At 41.6% G+C, this 25,638-nt stretch overlaps 1 protein-coding gene across 3 annotated transcripts in view; it reads left to right on the top strand.

Moving 5' to 3' along the window:
* Nucleotides 1-23,770, top strand: part of slc9a7 (solute carrier family 9 member 7) — a 164,884-nt gene extending 141,114 nt beyond the window's left edge. For all 3 annotated transcript variants that reach the window (XM_063054540.1, XM_063054538.1, XM_063054539.1), the window contains 4 exons: nt 3,345-3,408; nt 7,923-8,005; nt 14,453-14,558; nt 18,942-23,770. In XM_063054540.1, coding sequence (XP_062910610.1) covers nt 3,345-3,408; nt 7,923-8,005; nt 14,453-14,558; nt 18,942-19,190 — 502 coding nt within the window. In that variant the 3' untranslated portion in view covers nt 19,191-23,770. The remainder of the gene's footprint in view (nt 1-3,344; nt 3,409-7,922; nt 8,006-14,452; nt 14,559-18,941) is intronic.
* Nucleotides 23,771-25,638: the final 1,868 nt, after the last annotated feature.

The following is a 25,638-nucleotide window of genomic DNA, read 5'->3' as shown; positions in this document are numbered from 1 at the left end:
CGTTCTCAAGTGGGACGGTGAACAACCAGAAATCGTGATCTAGATCGGTACCAATGACATGGAAAGAAGGGGTGACAAGGTCCTGCAAAGTGAGTTCAAGGAGTTAGGTGCTAAGTTAAAGGACAAGACATCCAGGGCTGTAATCTCAGGATTGCTACCGTGCCACGTGCTGGTGAGGCCAGAAGTAGGAAGATCATGCAGTTTAACAATTGGCTGAGGAGATGGTTCGGGAGGGAGGGCTTTTGGTTTTGGATCAATGGGCTCCCTTCCAGGGAAGGTAGGACCTTTGCAGAAGGGACGGTTTGCATCTGAACTGGAGCGGGACTAACATCGCAGTGGTGCTGCACAGGCTGGGGGTTTAAACTAGAGTTGCACAGGATGGGAACCAGAGCACGCGAACAGATAGTGGAGTGGTTGTGGAGAAAGATGTTGTTAAGCCAACATACAAAGTCAGGAATCAAAAGGATGAGTATGATGGGGCTAATGTTCAGGATTGTGTATATTTCAATGCGAGGAATATCGTAGGAAAGGCAGATGAGCTTAGGGCATGCATCAGCATGTGGAATTATAACATTGTAGTCATTAGTGAGGTTGCAGGACGGGCAGCTCAGTGTTCCAGGATTCAGTTGCTTTAGACGTGACAGGGTGGGATGGATTAAATGGGAGGAGTGGTGTTACTAGTCAGGGAAAATGGCACAGCAGTGCTCAGTCAAGACAGAATGGAAAGCTTGTCTAGTGAGGCTTTATGGATAAAGCTATGACCACGTTAATGGGATTATATTATAGACCACCCAACAGTCTGAGGATTTAGAGGAGCAACTTTGTAGAGAGATTGCAGACTTTAGCAAGAAACACAAGATTGTGACAGTAGGTGATTTTAACTTTCCACATATTGACTGGAACTCCCATACTGTAAAAGGGCTGGATGGGACAGATTTTGTCACGTGTTCAGGAAAGTTTCCTTAATCAGTACATAGAAGTCCCAGCTAGAGAGAGTGCAATACTAAGTCTCCTATTAGGGAATGAGACAGGGCAGGTGAAAGAAGTTTGCGTAGGGGAACACCTTGCATCTAGTGATCATAGTGCCGTTAGCTTCAAGGTAATTATGGAAAAGGATAGATTTGGTTGTCAGGTTGAGATTCTTAATTGGAGAAAGGCCAATTTTGATGGTATCAGGAAGGTTCTGGCAAGTTTGGATTGGGACGGGTTGTTTACTGGCAAAGGTGTACTTGGTAATTGTGATGCATTCAAAAGTGAGATTTTTGCGAGTAGATTATGTATGTTCCTGTCAGAATAAAACGCAAGGATAGCAGGTTTGGGGATCCTTGGTTTTCAAGAGAATTAAGGCCCTGGTTAAGAAAAAGGAGGTGCATAGCAGGTATAGGCAGACGGGAACAAAAGGGGTACATGAGTATAAGAAATGCAAGTGAACACATAAGGAAATCAGGAGGGCTAAAACAAGGCATGAGGTTGCTCTAGTAGACAAGGTGGAGGCTGCTGCAGATGTGTTAAGAGCAAAAAGACAGCCAGGACAAAATTGATCCTCTGGGAGGTCAGAGTGGTAAGCTATGCGTGAAGCCAAAAGAGATGGGGGAAATCCTAAACGGAATTTTTGCATCTGCATTTACTCAGGAGACGGGCAGGGTCTGTAGATGTGAGGCAAAGCAACAGTGATGTCATGGACCCTATACAGATTACAGAGGATTGCTGTCTTGAGAAAAATTAGGGTGGATAAATCCTCAGGACCTGACAAGGTGTTCCCTCGGACCCTGTGGGAGGCTAGCGTAGAAATTGTTGGTGCCCTAGCAGAGATATTTAAAACATCTGCAGCCACAGGTGAGCTGCCAGAGGATTGGAGGATAGCTAATGTTGTTCTGTTGTTCAAGGGCTCTAAGAATAAGCCAAAAAATTATCGGCTTGTGAGCCTGTCATCAGTAGTGGGAAAGTCATTGGAAGGTATTCTAAGGGACCAGATATATAAATATTTGGATAGACAGAGACTGATTAGGGGTTTTCAACATGGCTTTTGTGTGTGGTAAGTCATGTCTAACCAATCTTCGAGAGTTTTTTGAGGAAGTTACCAAGAAAGTTGGTGAAGTCAAGGCAGTAGATGTTTTCTGGATGGACTTTAGCAAGGTCTTTGACAAGGTATCTCATGGGAGGTTGGTCAAGAAGGTTAAATTGCATGGTATTCAAGATGAGGTAGTAATTTGGATTAAACATTTGCTTTGCAGAAGAAGTCAGAGCGTTGTAGATGGTTGCTTCTCTGACTGTAGGCTTGTGACTAGTGGTGTGTTGCAGGGATCAGTGCTGGGTCCGCTGTTCTTTGTCATCTATATCAATGATCTGGATGATAATGAGGTAAACAATCAGCAAATTTGTGGATGACACCAAGGTTGGGGTGCAGTAGATAGAGGGGAAGACTATTACAGCTTGCAGCGGGATCTAGACCAGTTGGAAAAATGGGCTAAGAAATGGCAGATGGAATTGAATGCAAACAAGTTTGAGGTGTTGCACTTTGTGAGAGCTTTGTAGGATTTACACTGTCAGCAGTAGGGCTCTGAAGTGTGTAGTAGAACAGGTGGAACTCAGAGTGCAGAACCATAAGTCCTTGAAAGTGACGTCACAGAGAGTTGTAAAGAAAACTTTTGGCACATTGGCCTTCATAAATCGATGTGTTGAGTACAGGAGTTGGGACGTTGATTATTGTATAAGACGTTGATGAGGCCTAATTTGGAATATTGTGTGCAGTTTTGGTCACCTACCTACAGGAAAGATGTAAATGAGATTGAAAGAGTGCGGAGAAAATCTACAAGGATGTTACTGGCACCTACCGGTCACGTCCATGTATTTAATAAGCGTGTTTCTCCCTCTAGACCCCATCAGGCAATGTGTTCCAGACCTGTCTCATCCTTTACCTACATCCTACCAATAAATTCCACACCCCTTAGTGTATCAAACTTCAGCAAAAGAAATAAGTCTTAATCACACTACCTAGGCTTCTCATGATTTTACAATATACTTCACTTAACAACACTCTGTTTAAAGCAACCCAGACTTGCTCCAGTTAAAATCCATTCACCAGTTGACTGACTCAAATACAATGTAGTTCTCAAATCTCTTTATTTGAATTTTGACTTAAATTTAAGGCTGTGGCAATGGATGTACTGTAATAGGTTATCAATCACCTCAGGGCTGCATGGCAGATTGGATCATTTGGTCGTAAACCTTTACAGGTACTTTGCTGTGTGACTGCATCTTTCAGTTAGGGTGCACTGATGCAGACGTGCCGTAAATTTGACTTTCCTGTCTGATCTTTGTATCTGTGTGCATCTCCCTTTCAGAGTTGGAGTTGATCCAGACCAGGATCCTGCACCCAACAATGAGAGCTTCCAAGTGATTCAAGGCGTAAGTAATAACAGCACAATCACTAAACCCAGACACGGACAGATGGGTTACCAGGAATTGCTAGGTATCTTCTCAATGGATGTCTGGAATATCTTTTCAGCCCTGGGTGAAGATATCCTGTGTTCAAGAACTAAGTTAAAATTTGGTTACCATCTGAACGTGGGGTGTGTTAAGAGTCATAGAGCACTACAGTACAGAAACAGGCACTGTGGCTCCTCTTGTCCGAGCCAAACTACTATTCTGCCTGGTCCTGTCGACCTGCACCTGGACATAGCCCTCAGTGCCCCTCCCATTGATGTGCTTATCCAAACCTTTCAAATTTTGAAATCGAACCTTCATCCACCACTTGTGCTGGCAGCTCATTTCACACTCTCACTGCCCTCTGAATGGAGAAGTCTCCCTCATGTTTCCCTTAAACATTCTTCCCTTCCTCCTTAACCCATGACCTCTAGTGCTAGCCTCAGTGGAAAAAGCCTGCTTGCATTTACCTACAGGTGTCCCCCGTTTTCCGAACGTTCTCTTTACGACATTTCGCTTTTGTGAAAGATCGACATTAGTACTTGTTTTCGTTAACCGAAAGAGGATTTTCGCTTTTACGAAAAAAGACGCTCACTTTAAACTTGTGTTTACCCCGACAAAGACTACTATGACCATGAAGCCTTGCGTGGGCAGGTGTGTGCGCATGTGTGACGTGCGAATGTGTGACGTGCACATGGGTGTAAGTGCCGATTTTTTTTGACAAATCGGTTTTGGCTCAAACTTCCCGATTCTGTTAAGTGAAACTACACTGTACATATGTTATTTCTACTTTATATAGGCTGTGTATTTATCACATCATGCCTGCTTTTACTATATGTTAGTGTTATTTTAGGTTTTATGTGTTATTTGGTATGATTTGGTTATTTTTTGGGTCTGGGAACACTCAAAAATTTTTCCCATGTAAATTAATGGTAACTGCTTCTTCGCTTTATGCCGTTTTGGTTTACAAACGGTTTCATAGGAACGCTGTACATTAGGATAGCAGGGGAAACCTGTATCTATAAACCTCATAATTTATACTCCTCTGTCAAATCTGCCTTTATTCTCTTATGCTTCAGGGAATAAAATCGTAACCTATCAAGCCTTTCCCTATAACTCAGATCCTTGAGTTTTGACAACAGCCTTGCAAACTTTCTCCATAATGCTTCAATCTTATTGATACCTTTCCTGTCGGTAGTTGACCCAAATTTTACTGTGATGTTTGAGTGCTTCATTTTCTTTCGATTCCCACATTTAGAAAATGCAAGGAAAAGGAGTGTCATTGACAGAAGCCTGGATTGATTCAGAATCATGAATTCAAATCCCGCTGTGGTAACTGTGGGATTTAAATTAAAATCTGGATTGAAAGGAGCATCCAGTAAAAGTAAATAGTGACCATGGATGAACATTAAAAAACCCCGCTTTGCTGATACTTGACGTCAGAGGATATCTCCCATCTAGAAACACACATCAAAGTTGCTGGTGAACGCAGCAGGCCAGGCAGCAACTTTGATGTGTGTTGCTTGAATTTCCAGCATCTGCAGAATTCCTCGTGTCTCCCATCTAGAGCTGGGTTAGTCATATACGTGACTCCAGATCAATCAATGGAGTTGAATCTAAAATGGTTGGTGATAAATGCTAATCTTATCCATGTTTCATGAACATAGATGTTTCTGTTAAATTCCTGATTGGCTTACTACGTTGACCCACCAATCTTGAAACTGAGAACCCGTCTAGTGTAGAGAGAAATATATAACCGGGGCCTCATGGTCAGATAACCTTCAACCTGCTGTCTCCATGACAACCATTGTATTTATAATCCTATTTACCTACATTTGGCCTGTAGCCTTACATCCATTAGATTCACATTATTTATTTATTTAGTGTTATAGTGCAGAGTTGAGTCAGGCTGCCACAACCCCAATTAACCCCAACTTAATCACTGGACAATTTACAATGACCAATTAACTTACCTGGTACGCCTTTGGACTGTGGGAGGAAACCAGAGCACCCAGGGAAAATCCACGCACAGATGTACAGAGACTTTGTACAGAGTGGCGCTGGAATTGAACTCTGAACTCTGACGTACCCCACGCTGGAATAGCATCACGTTAACTGCTATGCTACTGTGGTGGCCACAATGTATGGCACACAGAATTGTTTATAATGGTTACATTACACTAGACAACAAACCTTTTCCAAAAGTGTTGCTTCCTCAGAATTTCTTTTGTTTATGATCGACCACTTGAAGCTGAACACATAATTTCAGACTATTTGTGTCACATTAGGAATTTGGAGAAACAAAAAATATCTTTTATTGAGTATAATTGCATAATGGTGCTGAGGCTTTGCAATAATTAAACGAAGCTAAAAAAGTTTTGATGATGACTTTCATTTGTACTCTATGTCTGAGGCTTCTCGCTTAAGCAGCCAACAATGATCAGCCCACACTGATGAATTCCAGTTGCCCTGATACCGTTTCTCCATGACTGCAATGTCCTGGTGAAACCTCTCGCCATGCTTGTCACTGACAGCACCAAGATTTGTAGGGAAGAAGGCTAAATGGGAATGCAGAAAATGAATCTTTGGTGACATGTTGCACTTCATGGTTTTGTATGCTCGAAGCGTGTTGTCGACCAGCTGCACATAGTTTGGTGCTCTGTAGTTGTAAAGAAAAATTTCAACAACATCCTTGAATGCCTTCCATGTGATTTTCTTTGGTCCCTCTAGAAGTTCTTTGAATTACCTGTCTTTGATAACCTGTTTGATTTGTGGACCAACAAGAATGCCTTTCTTAATCTTTGCATCAGTTAATCTGACTTGAATTATGAATTGAAATAACAAATACAGGCCATTTTAAAAAATGGTGCGTGATAGGGAAATTTCATGGTGATTTTCATGATCAGTAGCCCTAAGTTCATAAGGTGCACCCAAAAGTATTCAGAAAGCAAAATATTTGTGGTCTAGTGTTATATAGGCCCCCATTTGGCCTCTAGTAAAGTGGCCACTGTGTGTAATTTTGTGAAGGTATAGTTAATGGAGAAAAAAACTTGCGTGCAATGCAGAAAGCAGGAGTGTCATCTTTTAAGCTGAAGCAAGGCCTGATGAGAGAGAATGTGAAGCACTCCACGCACAGTGTGGTAAATGCCTAAATCTTATTTCCCCCCCCCCCCCACCCCACCCCTGTTAATCTTCTCCAGACTGTGCAGCTGTGTTCTTGTTAGGTGAGAGTGTGAAGCAAAAAATAGGCTAACGGAGTTGAGATTTAAATTGGCCATGATGGAATTCGAAATAGATGGAAGGGTTGCTTCTGCTGAAAAATATTTTTGAGGAGACTTTTGATAGTAGTACAGTGATTTTCAACGAAATCTGTTTGAGGTCAAGTTATGGTGAAGGCTGACAATGGAAACTATGATGGAGCAATAAAGATCAAGACTAGACAAAAACATCTGTTACAATCCTTGAGGGCAGCATCGTAAGGAGGGATTGGGTGACCTTGTTTGATTTGTTCGAAGTACAGTATCTGATTCCTTCACTGGTACTAATGAAAGGTTTAAACTTGCTACAGAGCAGATCACATAACATCAATTAATGGCCTTGTTTCTGCTGCCAACTCTATTCACTGCCGAAACTTTGGTATTAAAGCCATACCCAGTCTGTTGCACATTTATATTGAGAATACCAAGGAAATTGACTGGTTTAGCTGGAGTAAGTAGACAGAAGTTATTCCCTATAAAACTGTGTTCAGCTTGCAAAGACACAGGAATAAAATTGTGGACAAAGTATACAAGGGGAACCGAGTCCTACCGTCATACAGCCTGGAAACAGGCCCTTGGCTTAACTCATCCATGGCAACCAATTTCTTTAATGTGCTCATCCCATTTGCTTGCATTTGGCCCAGATCCCTCAACCTTTCCTGAGCATCTACTTGTCCGAATGTCTTTTAAATGCCACAATTGTACTTGCCACTGCCAACTCCTGGCAGCTCCTGGACTCGCGTGGACTCAATTCCAACTTTGTCCCATCATTGGAACATAGACCAAACAGCTGAGTACAGGTCCTTTGGCCCACGATGTTTTGCTGACCTTTTGACCTACACCAAGATCAATCCAGTGCTTTCCTCCTGCATAGCCCTCCATTTTTCATTTGTCCATGTCCCTATCTAAGAGACATTAATTATGATGTTATCATAAACACTGGAGGTTCTGCAGATGCTGGAAATCCAGAGTAACACGCACAAAATGCTGGAGGAACTCAGCAGATCAGGCAACATTGACTCTATTCACTTCCATAGATGCTGCTCTGGCCACATTTGTCAGCTGTCTTTCAACTATTGATTACTCCCTGTTGACTCGTGATAGCTCTCTTAATATCACTTTCTCCAAGCGCTTCTCTGCAAAATTCCTTGGAATAATTTTGTTATGTGAAGTATTGTTGATTAATATTTTGCCATTTAAACTTCGTAAAAATATGCTTGTTTTCTTCTGTCTTCATAGGATGTTACACACCCTGAAAGGACTAGCAGGACGAAGCAGGAAAGTGCATGGCTCTTCAGGCTGTGGTACAGCTTTGACCACAAGTATCCTTTTCCCTGACAATTCCGTGTCTCCTTTGTCTGAATTCCATGGGAAACTTTGAGGTTTGGTCACTGTGCTCTGTATCCCAGGACTGAGGATACCATTGACCTAGTTCCAATTGAGGGTAGGTTGAATTGAAAGTCTTTCTACTAATTGTAGGCTATGTTTTGTAGCCTCTCTTAAATTCAAAAATGCACATCTAATATCTGATCCTTGTGGTCTCCCGAGTTGCTTGTTTCTTGATCAGCTGGACTGAAATGGAGGAGGGGGAATTGACAGCTGAAGCCACTTTTTCACGAGCGAATAGTGGAGTTGGGTTAAAATGCTGGATTGCTCCTGATTATGTTTATGAATGTTGTTTCTGGATTTGAGTCCATGAGTAGGAGAAGGGGTGAATTAAAGAGCTGGGAAGTTGATTGGTGAAAGAGATACAGGGCTAGATGACTTTTCCAGATTCTTTTTTTTTATGATTTAAATGTGACTGAATTCTTTTACAAATTTTTCCCCGAACCCTTGAGTCAGTGTTGAAGTTATGTAAATCATAGCTTACAAACCATAAAATTATCCATAAAATTAAAAAAAATGGCAGAAATAAATATCAATATAATAACCATGTGTGTCTATTTAGACCTCTAATAACAAAAAGGGCTGCCATTCAGCAATATGCTTCACCACTACAATCACCACTATTTCCCCCCCCCCAACCCCCCCAGGAAACCTAAATAATTTGCCCCATTTTTGTGTATAGATGTCCAATCTATCAAACTGTTTGTAAGACGTGTGTTCAAAAGCTGCCACTTTGGCTATATCTGTGACCCACTCCTGAAATGATGGCCCCCCCAAGTTCCTCCAGCCTCTACGTATAATTTGTCTTCCTACCATTATACTTGTCTGGATCCAATTTTGAGAGTGTTTATCCCCAAGTAACCCAAGTGCATCTCCCAAGACAAAAAGTCTGGGGCAGAAAGGAAGTTGAATACCTGAAACTTCACCAATATACTTATGTATCATACTACAAAATTCTTGAATTCTGGGACAGGACCAGAGGGCATGTACTGAGTCCCCTTCATCCACCTCACAGAGCCAGTATTCAGGGGTGTTTTCCAACCCTAATCTATGTAACCTTGCTGGAGTCCAATAAAAACAGTGTAGAATCTTAAACTGAATAAGGCACACCCTCGGGTCTCTTGACATTGTTTTTACATTTTTGCAAATTTTATCCCACTCCTTTGTCTCAAAAGTCACACTCAGGTCTTTTTCCCCATGCTCTTTTAAGACCCAACAGAAATTTGTCCCTGGTGATTTGTGTTAAAGCTGAATAGTAGCTATATAACAATTACAGCACGGAAACAGGTCATCTCGGCCCTTCTAGTCCGTGCTGAATGCTTACTCTCACCTACTCCCACCGACCTGCACTCAGCTCATAACCCTCCATTCCTTACCTGTCCATATACCTATCCATCTCTGCTGTCTCTGTCACTACGTTGAGTGACTCCCCTGACTTTTCCAGATTCTTGGATGTTAATACTGAACAGTCTTTAACATCACTTCTTTTTCGATGTTACACAGCAATTTAATGACTTTATCAGTAAACTCATTTTTAACGATACAGCACAGTCAGAATTAGGTTTAATATCACTGCCATGTGTCATGAAATGTGTTGCTTTGCGGCAGCAGTGCATTGCAATACAGAAAACGGTAAATTACGGTAAGCATATAAACATACTGTGTGTATGTGTGCGTATATATATTTATACGTGTGCCCTGATGAACGCAAGTCAGTTATGACTTGAGGTGCGTGAAGTGGAGTGCTGGTTCAGGAGCCTGATGGCTGTAAGGTAATAACCGTTCCTGAGCCTTGTGGCATGAGACCAAAGGATCATCCCGCCCTATTGCTGTACCAAGAAGAGTGCGTAACCGTGGAGAGTGGGAGTCCTTGATGTTGGACGCTGCTTTCACGTTAGCAGCCCTCCTTGTAAATGTACTCAGTGGTGGAGAGGGCTTTGCCTGTAATGGACTGGGCTTTACCCACCACTTTTTGTAGACTGCTCTGTTCCTAGGCATTGGTGTAACCATATCAGGCTGTTGGTGCAACCAGTCTGGATGCTTTGTATAAAAAAAGATGTAGTTTTGTTTGATCTAATGTTCTTGCTGAATATTAAAGACCAGACAACAGGTTCCCTGTGGTGCCCCTGTTCCTTTCAACCTGTTCTACATTCTAACGAGAGGGAAAGGAATCTGTTAGAATTTCTTCACGACTTCCACAGTTAGTGAAACAGAAAACCATACCCTCAGGTGAATTAGACATTATAAAGTGTTATCTAATACTTAGCTGTTGTATTTTGAAGATAAAACCATTGATAACAATGTGAATGAAGTTATGTTCTGTGGATTATTTCTTCTGCCGAATTGATGGGCTGGATGGCCTAATTCTGCTATTATGCCTCATGGTCTAAAACGTTGATTCTTCAATTTTTAAAACACAAGATGTTTGCAACAAAAAGAAATGTTTTCCATGCTGCTGAGGTCCCTGATTTGGGAGATTGGTGACCACTTTTGTGTCATGTAAATGGATGCCTGGGCATGGCTCTCACTCTTTTAACATTCCCTCCCCAAATTTTGAAGAATTTAGCTTTGAGTTAAATGTAATATTTCCTCTTTCACACATTTTTGTCCGGCTGGTCCAGACTCAATATACCTAAATAACAGAAAAAAAACAATTTTAACACAACAGGGGAATGCCCTTGAACCGTTCTCTTTTTATATAATAGCTCAGACCATAAGATGTGGGAGCAGAATTAGGCCCTTTGACCCATCAAGTTGTTCTGCCATTCCATCAAATACTCCTCATACATTAACCCTTTCATCCCCAGGATCATTCTTGAGAACCTCCACTGGACCCTCTCCAATGCCAGCACAGCTTTTCTTAGATAAGGGGCCCAAAACTGCTCTCAATACTCCCTAATTCTGAGAGGTCTGACCAGTGCATTGTCGAGCCTCAACATTACATCCTTGCTTTTATATTCTAATCCTCTTGAAATGAGTGCTAACATTGCATTTGCCTACCTTACGATTGCACCTCTTTTTTCTGAATTTGGCTCCCCCTTTAGAAAGTAGTCTACACATTTAGCCTATACAGTCTAGGTTTCACCTAGTCCTGTTTGCTTTCTGAAATTGGCCAGTTTCAATTTGTTTATTTGGGGGTCGGGGGACGGGGGGGGAGAGACAGAGCCCTTTCTGGAGAGGCTCATTTTTACTTAATGAGACGTTGGCTGAGGCTAGAGCACAGACTCTTTTCTCCTTGGGTCTGAGCATTGCCGTGTCATTAACACTGCAGCCTTTTGTTAAAGAAAAAGCACCTCAGCCTGAATAGTCTTGCTTTTTTGGCAAGTGATTATGAATAAATAAAAGCTGTTAGATGGTTCTGTTGCCCTGCTCCTCCCTGTCAGTCTCCTTTGGAAAGGATTTTGTTCTGTTTGTACAGTAGATTCAATATGTTCTCATTCTTGCCAAAATAACAAGTGGGCTCAGCTTGGAATATAAAAATAAACTGGCATGGTTGAAAGAACCGTTTCAGTTAACAAAAGGGGAACTTGGCATCAATGAGATAAACATCTTTGGAGTTTTCCTGTTTCCTTGAATCTGAATAGCGTGTTCCAGTTCAGTCATTTTGAATGTTTCTCCACCTACAAGTTTAGAGGATAAACTTCAGTTAATATGAAGCAGATGGAACAAATTATGGCAATTGGTTATAAAGTAATATTGTCGTATGAGGACGTCAGACATCTTCACAGATGATCGAAGTTGCTTCTCTCCAGTAGTGTTTCGTGATCTATGTTTAGTTGTGTATATCATCCTGTTTTGTATTCTTACTTCAAAACAACATTATAAACATTGTATAAATTGTCTCAACGAGCTGCAACTTGTCTTTAAAACAATATGACAGTTTTTTTATATGATGTTAATCAAAATTTAACCCCACCTCAGTCACTGCATGGCATTGTAAACTCCTTAAAAGACTTCGTAATCTGGCCTCTTCTTCCTTCCTTTTCAGTGCTGCAGAAGGGTCTTGGCCTGAAGCATCAACTGTTTATTCATTTTGATAGATGCTGCCTGACCTGCTGAGTTCCTCCAGTATTTTGTGTGTGTTTTTATAATGCTGTTTACAACAGCTTATGGTATTGTGTATTTAATGCACATTTTATTCCATATATGGACTTGTAACTTTATTTTTTTAATCATTCTTTATTCTGTATATCTGTTGAATGTTGATTTTTTTTTGTTACATGTCATGCCAACACACCACAGCAAATTCCTAATACATGTAAATGTATATGGCAAGTTTAGTTCATCTGTGATCAAACCCTTTAAATGCAAGGAAATACCAGCTGGTGATTGTTTTTACATAGAAGTCTTGTAGTAGCACAGCTGTATTACAGATGTTCAAGTTCATTGGACTGAACAGATGCAGGGTTGCCATGGAAACAGTACTTGTTCTCAGAACAATGTATTCTCACATGTTGTTACTAAACTCTCCAACAGGTTGCAACTTCTTTAATGGCGTGTCAGTTCCGATAAAGTTTGCATATTTTTGTTTACTGCTGGCTGTTGGGTGGCTAGAGCATCTTGTTTCCTGTTTTGAAAAGCCAGGGGCTGTCATTTAAAACCATGAAGAATTGTTTCACTCACCTCAGCAACTATGTCCACCACCTACAGACTCACTCTCAAGGACTCTGCGACTCGAGTTCTCAGCATTATTTCATTTTTCATTGCATAATTTGTCATCTTTGCACGTTAGTTGTTTTTCAGTCTTTGTTTGTTCAGGATGTAAGATTATTTATTGCTATTCGCCAGTACACGGGTGTAAAGGAAAAGGAAATGATAGTTACTTCAGATCCAATGCTGCATAAAGAACCAAATGATAAAATGCAGTAAATATGTGCATAAACACCATCCTATAAATACAATGTACAAGTTATTGTTTGAATTTAGCCATATAGACTGATTGTATATACATAAAGTGATACTCAGTGCAGGAGTATTTGTACATAAGATGACTGCAAGTGATAAAGTGGCAGAGTGATTCTTGGAAAGAGGAACTCTTCTCGGTAGCAGCAGGGCACGTGAGAACAGTAGCACGGTGACCGTCAGTCTGGGAAAATAATCTCCATGTAGCAAATGGTGACATCTGTACGCTCTCAGAATGAATGAATTTCTCTCGACAGTGCAGTGCTTCACGTATTGATACAAAATTCTTAATTGAGTACCAACAACTTCAACACACAAACTGACTTGATGCATTGTTATTAAGCAGTGCACCGAAAGACGCTTTTTGCATTTGTTTTGCTTGCTATGCATTGGTCACTAGATCATCAGATTTTAAAGGTCTGTGTTCCTCCTACGGTGTACCTTACGGTCGACCATTATATCTTCCATGGCCGATATCCTGACCAAGAACCCCTCCTCCATCCTGTCCTTCCCCCAACAGGGATAGGGGAATACTGGGTTATTTGTGTGCAGCATATTGGAGACCAGCGCGGATATTAAAAGGGGAAAGGTTTGAAATGAAGATGTAGCCGTTCTCCACCTGATCCCTGTCCCCAAAGTGCTGGATTCTCAGTGTCAATACCATAGGGAATGCAGATACCAGCCGGCATTCCACAGGGGCAAATAGAGCATTGGGAACCATCCTTTTGTTTAATCTGGGTCTGGTATCTCCAAGGGGTTTGGGTCACACTGAGTTAATAGAAAGGATGGAGACTAAGAGAGGTAATGAAAATGTCAGAAAGCAGGTGAAATTCGTCATAAGTGCATCTCCCAGGTAAGATGCGCGATTCTAAAAGGAGATACTAGTAGCCTGCAGATGCTGGGATGTGGAGCAAAAGCGGGTCGGGCAGCATCTGTGGAGGGAAATGGACATTCCTGTTTCGGGTTGAGACCCTGATGACCCCAGGCCTGTACTCGCTAGTGTTGTGAAGAATGAGGGGGAGTGTCTTTGAAACCTGTTGAATATTGAAGGGCCTAGATAGGCTGGATGTTGAGAGGACGATTCCAATAGTGGCAGAGTCTACTACCAGAGAGCACTGCCTCAGTGTACAAGGATCTTCCTTTAGAACAGAGATGAGGAGGAATTTCTTTAGCAAGAGGGTGGTGTATCTGTGGAATTCATTGCCACAAATGGACATGGTGGCCAAGTCATTAGGTTGATAGGGTTTTGGTTCGTCAGTGCATCAAAGGTTATAGGGAGAAAGCGGGAGAATGTGTTTGAGAGGGATAATGAATCATCCATGATCGAATGGCGGAGCAGACCGAGTAGGCCTAATTCTCCTACGGGAGTCTTAAGGGCTTATGGTCTTCACTGCGATTCGATGCCAAGTGTCTGGAGTTCAGTAAACATTTAAATTTCCTTTGTGGTTTTTGGAGTTTTTCCTGAACAGATAATCCTCCAGTTATCTGAAGCCAATGCTAACTCACAGTGGTCCCCCGCTCACAGCTACTCTGCCCGGCTGGTGTGGTCCAATTGCACGGTGCCTGACAAGTCCTCAAGCATGCGAAGTAAGTACTAGCTGCTCTTTCCTGTAAATCATTCCAAAGTTCTCTAATAAATATAAACGGTTGAAGATTATTTACAGGAAGGATATTTACTGCTGAATTTATTTTTAGAAAGTTACATATCCTTCATTTGATTAACTTATTGCAACAAAAACCTCAGAAGTTGTAACCACTTGGGGCAAAAAAATGGAGCAAATGATACAGTAAGGTGTATTCATAAATGCTTTGTGGGGTCTGAGTGTCATTGGGTATTGCCAGTGTATATTGACCATTGCTTGTCGCCTTTTGATAGGGCAGTGAACTGCTACATTGCTTCTGCTCATTGTCCTACCACCACACGTATGGGCAGGAAGTTGCAGAATTTAGTCTCTGCGAGGAGAAATTTCTGGCAGTGTGTTGCGGGGTTAGGGTGGCAAGAGACTTGGAGGCGATGTGCCATATTCTTCATGATGGTGAAGGCCCAGGTTTGGCAGATGCTGTCGGAAAAACTGCAGTACATTTTGTGGGTGGTACACACTACAGTCTCTGTGCTCCATACTTGGAGTGAATAGATGTTAAGAACAATGGATGAGAACCATCCAAATGGCTGCTCTACTCTCAACGGCGCCAAGCTTCATGAAAAGTCATGAAAAGTCAATGACATTGTCGCATTCGAGGGACGAATACAGATTGGAGCATGTAAAATCAAAATCAAATTTTCTTCTGACTCCATGGTCAATTGTTACCGAAGCTAGTTTTTACTGCCCACAATTCTCCTCCTTTCATCCATGTTTGGGATTCTGACATGGATTCTGAGACATAGGAAATCCTGTTTATTATCATTGACATGTGTTGTGAAATTTGTTGTTTTGTAGTGTGTAAGGGCACGTAGCCAAGTGGTTAAGGCATTAGACTAGCAACCTGAGGGTCATGAGTTGGAGCCCCAGCCGAGGCAACGTGTGTTGTGTCCTTGAGCAAGGCACTTAACTACACATTGCTCTGCGACGACACTGGTTCCAAGCTGTATGGGTCCTAATGCCCTTCCCTTGGACAACATTGGTGTCATGGAGAGGGGAGACTTGCAAGCAGCATGGGCAACTGCTGGTCTTCCATACAACCTTGTCCAGGCCTGTGCCCTGGAGAGTGAAGACTTTCCAGGCGCAGATCCATGGTCTCGCAAGACTTAACAGATGCCTTTATTTGTTTTGTAGCAGCTGTATGGGGCAAGGCATAAAAAGATACTCTTTAAGTTACAAAGATAAAAATTGCTTTAGCAGAATAGTGAGATGGTCTTCATGGACCATTTAGAAATCTGATGGTGGAAGGGAAGAAGTTGTTCCTAAAATGTTGAGTGTGCATCTTCGGGGTCCTGTACCTCCTTCCTGATGGTAGTAATGAGAAGGGGGCATGTCCTGGATGGTGAGGGTCCTTAATGATGGATGCCACCTTCTTGAGTCTCTGCTTTTTGAAGATGTCCTGGATGGTGGGGAGGATCGTGTTGTGATGGGGTTCGCTGGGTCTACAACCCTCTGTGGCCTCTTTTGTTCCTGTGCATTGGATCCTCCATACCAGGGGGTGATGCAACCAGTCAGAATGCTCTCCACTGTCCATCTGTAGACATTTGCTAGAGGCTTTGGTGACATACCAAATCCCTCAATCTGGCCATTCATTGGGCTGCTTGTCAGTTATTGCCCTGCATGAGGGCTAGATTAAAGTTGACTTAATCAGAGTGATTGAAGGGAATGTGGAGGTACTCCTGACCTGACCCTGTTCTCCATCCTGTTGGACAAGGCTTGGCCATTCGCTGGCCTGCCTTGCCCTTGTCCATTATTGCCTTCACCTGGCCATGAGTAATTAATCTGATTGGCCAAGTTGCCCGCCAAGCCAATTCCCTCCGACCCAAGGCCTTCACACCTGAAGATCCACCGGTTTTAATAGATAATTTTATTTCTGTATTCAAATACCTTCAAGGCAGCTATAGAGTTTAAAATTCAATCAACTAATCAAATGAAAAGGCTGATATCGGTAATAGTCTATAAGATTATTGGATTGCTTTTTTTAAAAGCTAGACAACAGCATTTTAATTTCCCTCGGGTGATCTAATGAGTCACGGTTCTCCTGGGCAAGAGTGATGCACTCTGTAAAATGTTCTTCATTATGACAGTTAGATAGCTAGATACTTTATTGATCCCAAAGGAAATTACAGGGTCACAGTAGCATTACCAGTGCACAGCTATACAAATATTAGAAAAGAAGAAAGTATTAAAAAAAATTACCTTAAAAATAAGATCTATAAGATGTACAAGATTTACAAGTCAAATATTACAAGGTTTCCAAGTTCACACTGATAAGGTGTTTGTGCAAGAATTATTGTAATATTATACACTAATGGGTGTACATTCACACCATCCAGATAAGAAGCGATGGTAGTGTTGCACAGGTTGTCCACAATAGCAGTGTGGTAAATAGAACTAAACGGAGCTCTTGTAAACAGTGGTTAATAACAGTCTTAACAGGAAGGGGTTGTCACTTCCCAGCTCTAGGCTGATCTGGGACACCTCTTAATTGGAAAATCTGTCAAGCAATAACCTGCCTCCATTCCCCTTGCAGGATTGTATCTCCCAACCAATGCCCATGATTATCCATAATTATTCCCAGATAAGCAACAAACTCACTGAGGCTTAAAGTAACAGTGTGTGCGGATGGGAGGTGTCCTTGGATTCTCGACCCCACGAGTTCCATCACAATAAGCCAGACATGGACAAAAAATAAACTCCTGATTCCGTCACGTCATCTTCTGCCTTCCCTTCGTTAGTCTGTATTCTCCCATGCTGAATGTTGTTTAAAAGAAGCAGTGACAGCAGTTTTCTGGTTGAATTGACATGAGTGGTCTCAACCAAGAAGAGGTTGGTAGCGTGCATAGAGATTTAAACTGAGTATGGAAGAATATGGCTGATAGGCGTGGGCTGAGATAAGTGAAAGATCAATCTTGATGAGAGTAAATCCTGTTTGAACTCTTTTAAGATCTACCTAGATCCATCATCCCATACATAATGGTCACCAAAGATCCTTGAGGAAGAGTCCCAATACTTTATCCTGTCCCCTTCCCACAATGTTGTGTAGCATTACCTCCCGGGTAAATGGGATAGATTATGAGCAGACCAAAGCAGCTCAAACTAGATGTCCATACTGGTGGCTATCAACTGCAGTCCAATTCTAGTCCTCCATTCTCTAACTTCATTGCCAACACCTCCTCACCACTCGACCATTTCAGTTTATCTACCACGGCTGAATATTATCTTACAACAGTCAGATATCAACTAAACATCCAGAAGAGTATGGACATAATAAAATTCTGGATCATTAAATCTAGCAGTGCTTTATCTGCGAATGAGCAGTGCTGGGCAGTTAAACAATGAATGGGAGAGAAAAGCCTGCCAACATTCTCCCCCTTGAATGCTGACAGAACCAGAATTAGAGGGTGAAGTGTTTGCAGAAGAAATGTCATGTAGATAATCTAGTTTGGACCCCACCGTTGTATAATACAATGAAACGGTTACAATTGTTTTGGAGGGTGGTTTATATTGGTAGCTCGGGTTGAGGCGTTTAATATTGCATTGCTCACCGAGCTTGGCAATCAGCATGCGGACGTTTCATCACCAGTCGCGGTGACATCTTCAGTGCGCAGTGGTTGGTGTGGCAAACATGAGGCAGGCATGAGAATTTTTTAGAAGCGTGGTTCTCTTCTAATAACTCCGTTAAACAATCAAATTGAAATAGACGCCATCTACGAACCCCGAAGAGCCAAAGAAACGCGAGGCGATGGAATTAAAAGGTCAGCTGAGGAGCAGCGAGGGAAGTGAATGGGGGTCTATATAAACGTGAGTACTCTTCAGAGAGAAACGTCAACAACTGCACTCTGAGTCTGTCGCCTCGACTGGTGAGGAAATGTCTGCAAGCTAATTGCCAGGCTCGGTAAACACCGCAATATCAAAGTTAAATTTATTGTCTACATCCAAGGCAATGGCCCCAATAACATCCTGAGTATTGTTACCACTTTGATACCTAGCTGACAATGTTAGCAATTGCCCAAGTAACCGTTCAGAATAAATCCAACAATGTGGCCAATTGTGCCATTCACATGCCCTCAGACGTAATAGGAGGTCAGTAACTGTTATCAAATGCACTTGTCACCACCAATACACATGCACACAGTATTTGATTAGTTATTTGGATGTAGCTTTTTGGTAGAAGGACTGTTTCAGATTGACAGCAAGGCGATTGAGGAATTCCAATGTAGTGAGAAATACATTTGGTATACTTCGGCCTGTACGTGTACGTAATAAATTTAAGTTTGATGGTTTACTGTCACGTAATTTCTTGAATGTCTTGTTTGTCATCTTTCAGAATCAAGAACAGCTCCGGGACGATGACTCTGATCTCATACTTAATGACGGCGACCTGAATTTGACTTATGGAGGGAGTACACTAACTGCTAATGGCTCGTCTGGCTCGGGCACCGCATCCAACAGTGTGGACGGCAAGAGAACCAAGAGCATCTCGGAAGATGCACTGGAACATGATCTCGGGACAGAAGACCACGAACTCATTACCAGAGGCACCAGATTAGTTTTCCCTTTGGAAGATCACGCTTGACAGCAATAACGTCAGTGAGGCGCACAGCGGCCTAAGAAGGATCAAAGCCTATTTTGTTCTTGGCAGTGGGACTGAACTGGTTTGCCTGTGTGTTTTCTTTATTTTCCCCCTCATCTTTCTCCTCAAAACCTCTTGGCTCAGCTTCTCACAGTGCAAGAATGTGAAGACATCTGTGTGTGGCATTTCGTTAAGCTTTAACTTTGGTATGAAAATGCCATGACTACTGTATTGTTGGTGCCATCGCTGTGCAATTAGTTCATTGACTGACTGACTTAGCCTCAACACTGTGATGCTTCTCTTAAAACCCCAGTTAAGAGTGCGTGTACGCTGGTGTGGCACGACAGCACCGAAAACAATCGCGTCACATGATGCTGTCGACCTCTGGCGTTGTCGACACCAGCATCGTGCGCCAGCTGCGGTGAGTGCTCGGCCAGCCTTTAGGTTCAAAGTAATAAAAGAGAGGGCGAGGGGTTGTACCAACTATACACACTTCTAATCCCAGAGAAGCGTCAGCCATCTCTCTTCTGCCACTGGAGGTGACATGACCTCAGTTCCTGGTGCGCAGAGTTCTGGTCGCATGTTACAGTTTGCACTTTTTTTAAAAAAACCTCCCCAGTGATGTGAGCAGTTGCTTCGAACACATGTTTGCACCTCCCCACCCCCCCATGTTGGTCCAACTTCAGGTGACTGGCACTACAGGAGAAATGTCTTCTGAGTGATACTGAAACCTCAGTGAACAGTGAAATGGAATTCTATCCTTCAAAGAGTCTGTGATAGAGAAAGGACTATAAGCTTACTGCTTAAACTGAAGGCACATTGTTTTCTTGCTGTTGGTTTTGATGTTGCGAAATGCACCTGTGTGCTTGCATCAGAGCAGTTTGTGGCTGCTGTGTCCTTTTGTTGATATATTTAAAATGTCATTACATGAAGTTCACTGTTTTAATACTGATACTTGTTAGCCAACAATTACTTTAAACAAAGAAAGATGTAATGGGAGAAGTAGACTTAGAGATTGTATGAATTTTCCTAAATTCACTGGACTTTGTCACAATGTGCTACCGCCACACCAAAACATTTTTTCATTGTTGTTCTCACCTCAGCGCGGATAACTGACCATTTCTCTAGGATCTCTTTCACCTGCTAGGGACGTGGAAAGGTTGAGAATTTATATCTCCTTTTGGTCATTTCTGGACAGTGGCTGTTTAAAATGCTGATGAATTGGAGCGATGTCTAGCCAAAGAAAATTACTGAGTATGTCTTGCAATTTTTTTTTAATGGCTGTAAGATTATTTGACTTTTGCTTCCTTTTCCTATCACTTTAAGGGGCCGTGTTCCTGGGTTTCATTGGAATAGTGGAAATAAGCAGGAGGATGGTGGTGAAAGTTTCTATGGAGAATGAATGGAATCGGTGTGACTAGCTTCTCTTCCTGCTCCCAGCATCAACTGTCCATCAGGGTCAGATGCTACAATTGCACCTATTATTGATTCATTCTCCCAGTAGGCATCAAAGTACGTTTCCCCTGCTTTTCACTTGGCTCAAAAAGTCAAACTAAGCTGATCTCAATCTTTGTGGAAATAAAGCAGCATGTTGAATTCTTCAGGATGGAGATTTCCAATGTTGCTCGTGTAAAAACCAGGTAATTTGAGGGAGGTACCTCCTCCTGTTCAAAGAATCTTGATCGGAAAATGTACCTTGCGGTGAAAGAGGCAGGTTTTTTTCTCTGCTTTGGTTAGAGGAAGTGCATGCATTGAAGCGGACATGGTGAGAGGACAAAAGGTGGCAGATGTTCAGCAAAGTATGCTGCTGTCCATTGCAACTTGTTCATTTAGTGAACTGCTTGATGGAGTTGGTCAGCAGCAGAGTTTTAGCAATTTTGTTCAGCAGCTCCTGAAGTGAAAGACGATGCAGAGCCTAATCAGGCCTTGTAATCTATTTATTTTCATCCGTCCTTTTTGATGATGTGTGAAAGTTGGAGGGCACGTTCCATTAAAAAAAAATTTCCATAAGGCAAATGCAAGAGTTTTTAAAGTCCATGATAGTTCCCAGAAAATGTTTGTTTGAAATAATCAAATATTAGGATTTACTGGAACTGATTTTTTTCTCTTGATTTTTGTGTTTTATTTGCCAAAAGCTTCGTGGGCATGGCATACTTCATTTTGTACTTAATTTCAATTCAACCAAGGGTTTGTAGTGTAGAGGGAATAGTGAGCTGGTCTGAATTAGTTGTTTTTAATTAAGATGGTCCCAAAATCTAATGCTTTGAGTATGTATTTCCTCAAGGTGCTTTAGCTTAATGAAAGGATTTATTATGGAAAATTCAGTTCATTGTTCTTTGTAATGGCTTCAATTTCACAAAGATGTAAATTCGAAAATGGAGAATAAGCTCGAGGGAGCAAAATAGTTGAAGATGTAAATGAGTGTCACAAAGTCAATATTTTTGTAGTTATGGCTCAGATACCGTGCATTTAAATGTTTTTCTTGGGATTGTTAGCCACAGTAGTGTTTTAATCTTGAAAGTTGGTTTCATCAAAACCCTGGTTCTCATCTTCTGTGCTTGTTCTTCTCCACTGTCATGCCACGGACCGAAAATGGAGCTGAACCAAGTTGAAAGCAGGGTTGAGTATATATATAGTCACGATAATGGAGGAAATGGGCATTTCTATACATTGAGCTCTATTACACTTGTTTCCAAAATATGCCCCACGCTTGCAGAAGCATTCTGGCAGCTTTGGTCAGGAATACTGAACGATTCCCTTGCAAGTTACAAACATACCCCAGGCACATTTTAGTGGCTCATCTCTGATCCAACAGCCTTCCTTAAAATTTTCTTTTGGTGGGTTTATTGGATGTTATTTTGTCATTCAGATTGTGATTCTAGAACCTATTTCATTTGAAGTTTGTTGTTCAAATTTGATTGGTGATTACACTGTATTCTGGAAACTACAATTTTATTTGCACTGAAAAACAAAACTGAAGTATCCGTGTTACCTCTAGAAGCGTAAAGATGTGCAAAGTTGTATCGCTAAAATTATGTTGTATTTGTTTACTTTGCTTTATATAATATTTCTAAGTGTAATCTGAGTCTAAGTCTACTTCCTGCTAAGTCCTGCTAAACCAGGGGTTCACAACCATTTTATTTATGCATTAACTGAGGGGTCTGTGGACCCCAAGTTGGGAACCTTGGTGTTAAACAAAAGAAGGGCTATGGGAAAGGGGCTTTGGGCACAGTGGAGAGTTCGGATGAAGGTGAGGAAGAAGTAGAGAGATTAGGGCCAAGGAGATGGAAGACTGTGCCGTTTGGTAAGGTGAGAAAAATCAGGGCCACTTGTTAAAATGTGCTGTTCTCTCAGACAGATAAGTGAGAGATTAACATGACAGCAGAAGTGAGATTGGTCTCTGGTTGGAATAGATTGATATAAATTAGGAATAAGTGACAGACCAAGAGTCACGGTTGTTCAGTGACCTCGGGGGGTGGGGGTATAGGGGAATAGATCACTGCATGTTAGTTGAAGAGTTAGCAACAGAGTTTTGGGTGATAAATATAGGCGTGTAAAAGACTGGCAAGGGAACAATTAGAATTACCAAATCCATTGTTGACAAGGGCGTAGACAAGGGAGCCAATGGACTAATAAAGGTAGAGTGGTGTCAGGTGATATTACTGAAGCGGAGGTACACTGTCTTAGTGATGAATGTGATTTGGCTGCAAAACCTTGAGTTAACACCAAGACAGTCATTGGAGACGTGGACGCATTCAAGCGCAGCTAAAAATGACGTGCATTTACCAATTTTGATGGAAGCTGTGGTATTTCAGCACCCGTTCTGGAAATGGGTTTCTCCAATTGACTGACCTTGCTCAGGGTGGCTCTTTATCCCCAGAGCCTTGTTAAATAACTGCCACCAACTGGCCCAAACTCTACTTTTAAAGCTTTAGAATTGTTTTTGAACTTAATTGTGTTCCTTGTAGTGGTGCAGATCACCCCATTTCTCCAAATAAAAATTTATTTGCACCTGGAAGTGTATATGCACAAAGCATGGACGCAAGTGCTAATTTTGCCCCCTCTGACATGGCATTTTTTTTTAAAGTATATGGCCTTCGTGGAATGACTTGGAAATGTTTTCATGTTATTAGACAACAGACTCCTCAGTGATCTCTGGTGTAAATCACATGATTAGTATTTGGTCCTTATGGCATTTTCGCCAACAATCGGATGGGATGGAGGGAGCTGCAGCTTTTCAAGTGATTTCTGTTGAATTTAATTTCTCATCCCTTTTGTAAAATTGGGGTGACTTTGCAAATCCTGAGGCTTCAGTTTAGCATATTCATTCTCTGGGGAAGAAGATGCTCTTTGGCCACCACTGTTCACTGAGCACAGCAGTGTTGGCTATTTGATCTCATACCTTCCCAATATTCCATCCCATTTATTCCACAGAAGTGAACAATACAAGGGTTTGTAGCAGGCAGCCTAGCAGAGTATTACAGTGGTGATAAAGGGCATACTGAACCAGATGTTCAAAATGTCTTGTGCTGTTTTATGTACATGCTCTGTTAATGTGTTTTCTGCAGCTACTAAGTACAAAATATTTCTTTTTTTAAAAAAAAGATCTGCTCCAATATATTCTGTCCTAGAATCTCCAAATGTAAAAAAAATTCTCTCTTGAAAGTGTATGCTAAACTCATGTGGCACACAATCATGCAGGGTCAGTACTGAAACAATATTTGGAGGGGAAATTAAGAAGTGACTGCACTACACATACAAATTTTAGATGTTAGAATTCTGTTGTTTCAATATAGTTGGCACTTTATCAACAAAACTGCATGTGGTTTCCCAGTATCTTTTAACTGACAGTAACAGGGCCAGAGTGGAAGTTTACCATTTGTAAAGTCTCTGTTGGAATTGCAAGTTAGCAAATGTTTTCAATCTGGTCTTTTTGTGAATTGTATATGATTAGATGTCTCTATTTTGAGCCAACTGCTGGCAAGAAAGACCGCGTATGAGACCCAGTGCAGGAAACACTCGCCAAGTTCCCAGTAAGTCTTGTGCTTAACTCTGAGAAAGTTTTGTGGAAGAGATTGAGGAAAAGGAAAGTGAATTAATCTTCTTGGAATTTCTACCAGTTGCCCAATTTTCTTAGTAAAATCCTCTCCACAACCATCATCAGTTAGGTTGAGAAAATAGGTATTTTCCCTGGGATTCCCAACCTTTTTTACGCCATGGACCCCTGCAGTAACCGAGAGGTCTGTGGACCCCAGGTTGGGATATATTCCTGTCTTTGAGAATCTCTTTCCAGTATTGAAAAGCTCACTCAGAGCGTAGGCAAGTTCACGTGATCACCATTTCTACTCTGATCGTCTTCATTGCTGTGGGAAATCACAAAGAGCATTGAACACACTCAGGACTGATGATGTTAAACACTCCCGAACAGCTCAACCCAGGTACCGAGGAAGGGTGATGTGAACAGGAAGAAGGAGATTGGATACTTTTTTTTATGCTTAAGATGTGCTATCTGTCTAATTTGATGCAACCTAGAATTTTGTTTCTTAGCTCCTTCGATGATCTATCCCAGCCAATGGCATCCCCAGCGTGAGAGGGTTTGAGGCGGGATAGTATGCCATCATGAGCACTTCTTGACCAATCCCATTGCACCTTAGTACTGGATTTTTTTTTTTGAAAATAGATATTTGTATTTTTCTGCTATGCAGGAGATTTGTAGATGTAAAAGTCACGCACACCAGGGGATGCTGTTGTTAACTCCTTGCTGTGCGGTCTTTTCATTGGGTTTGATTGCTTTTCCCTTGTAAACTCTGGTTACGCCATTGATTTGCTTTCTTTAACCAAAAAGGAAGAAAATATTACTTTTTAACTCTGATAGAATGTAATCTAGAAATAATACTGTGGGGGGAGTGGTGGAATGTACTATGTCCATTGTGAAAATGGCAGTTTGCCTCGATCTCAACAGCCGTCAGTACAGCAAAAGTCAGTCATGTTGACAAGTTCTCATCCTCTGTTTAATGATTGCTGTGTGTTGACTCTGAGCTTAATCACGTGCTTGTGCCACTAAAGACAATGATTCCTTATCTCGTATGATGCCTTCAAATGATTTCATTACCTAGACCACACGGACCCAGAATAATACTGAAATAACCAGCATCCGTTTGTTGAACGGTCACTAACTTGACCCTGTGTTTCCGATCAAAATGTGAGTTAAGTAGTTTTCCTAATTCTGATATGTACAGCAGTGCAGGTTAATGTACTAATGTAATCATGACTCATGCATGGTACAAAAATTTGTGTATATGTTGTCATAAAAATAAAAATGATTATAAACCAAGGTTTTTTTGTTGAATTGAATTGACTTTATTTCTTGCATCCTTCACATACGTGAGGAGTAAAAATCTTTACGTTATGTCTCCGACTGAATGTGCAATGTACAAATTATAGTAATCTG

Source organism: Mobula hypostoma, chromosome 7 (assembly GCF_963921235.1).
Source record: "Mobula hypostoma chromosome 7, sMobHyp1.1, whole genome shotgun sequence".
NCBI lineage: Eukaryota > Metazoa > Chordata > Chondrichthyes > Myliobatiformes > Myliobatidae > Mobula > Mobula hypostoma.
Note: the sequence above shows the minus strand (reverse complement) of the source record. Positions and strands in the feature narration are given on the sequence as shown.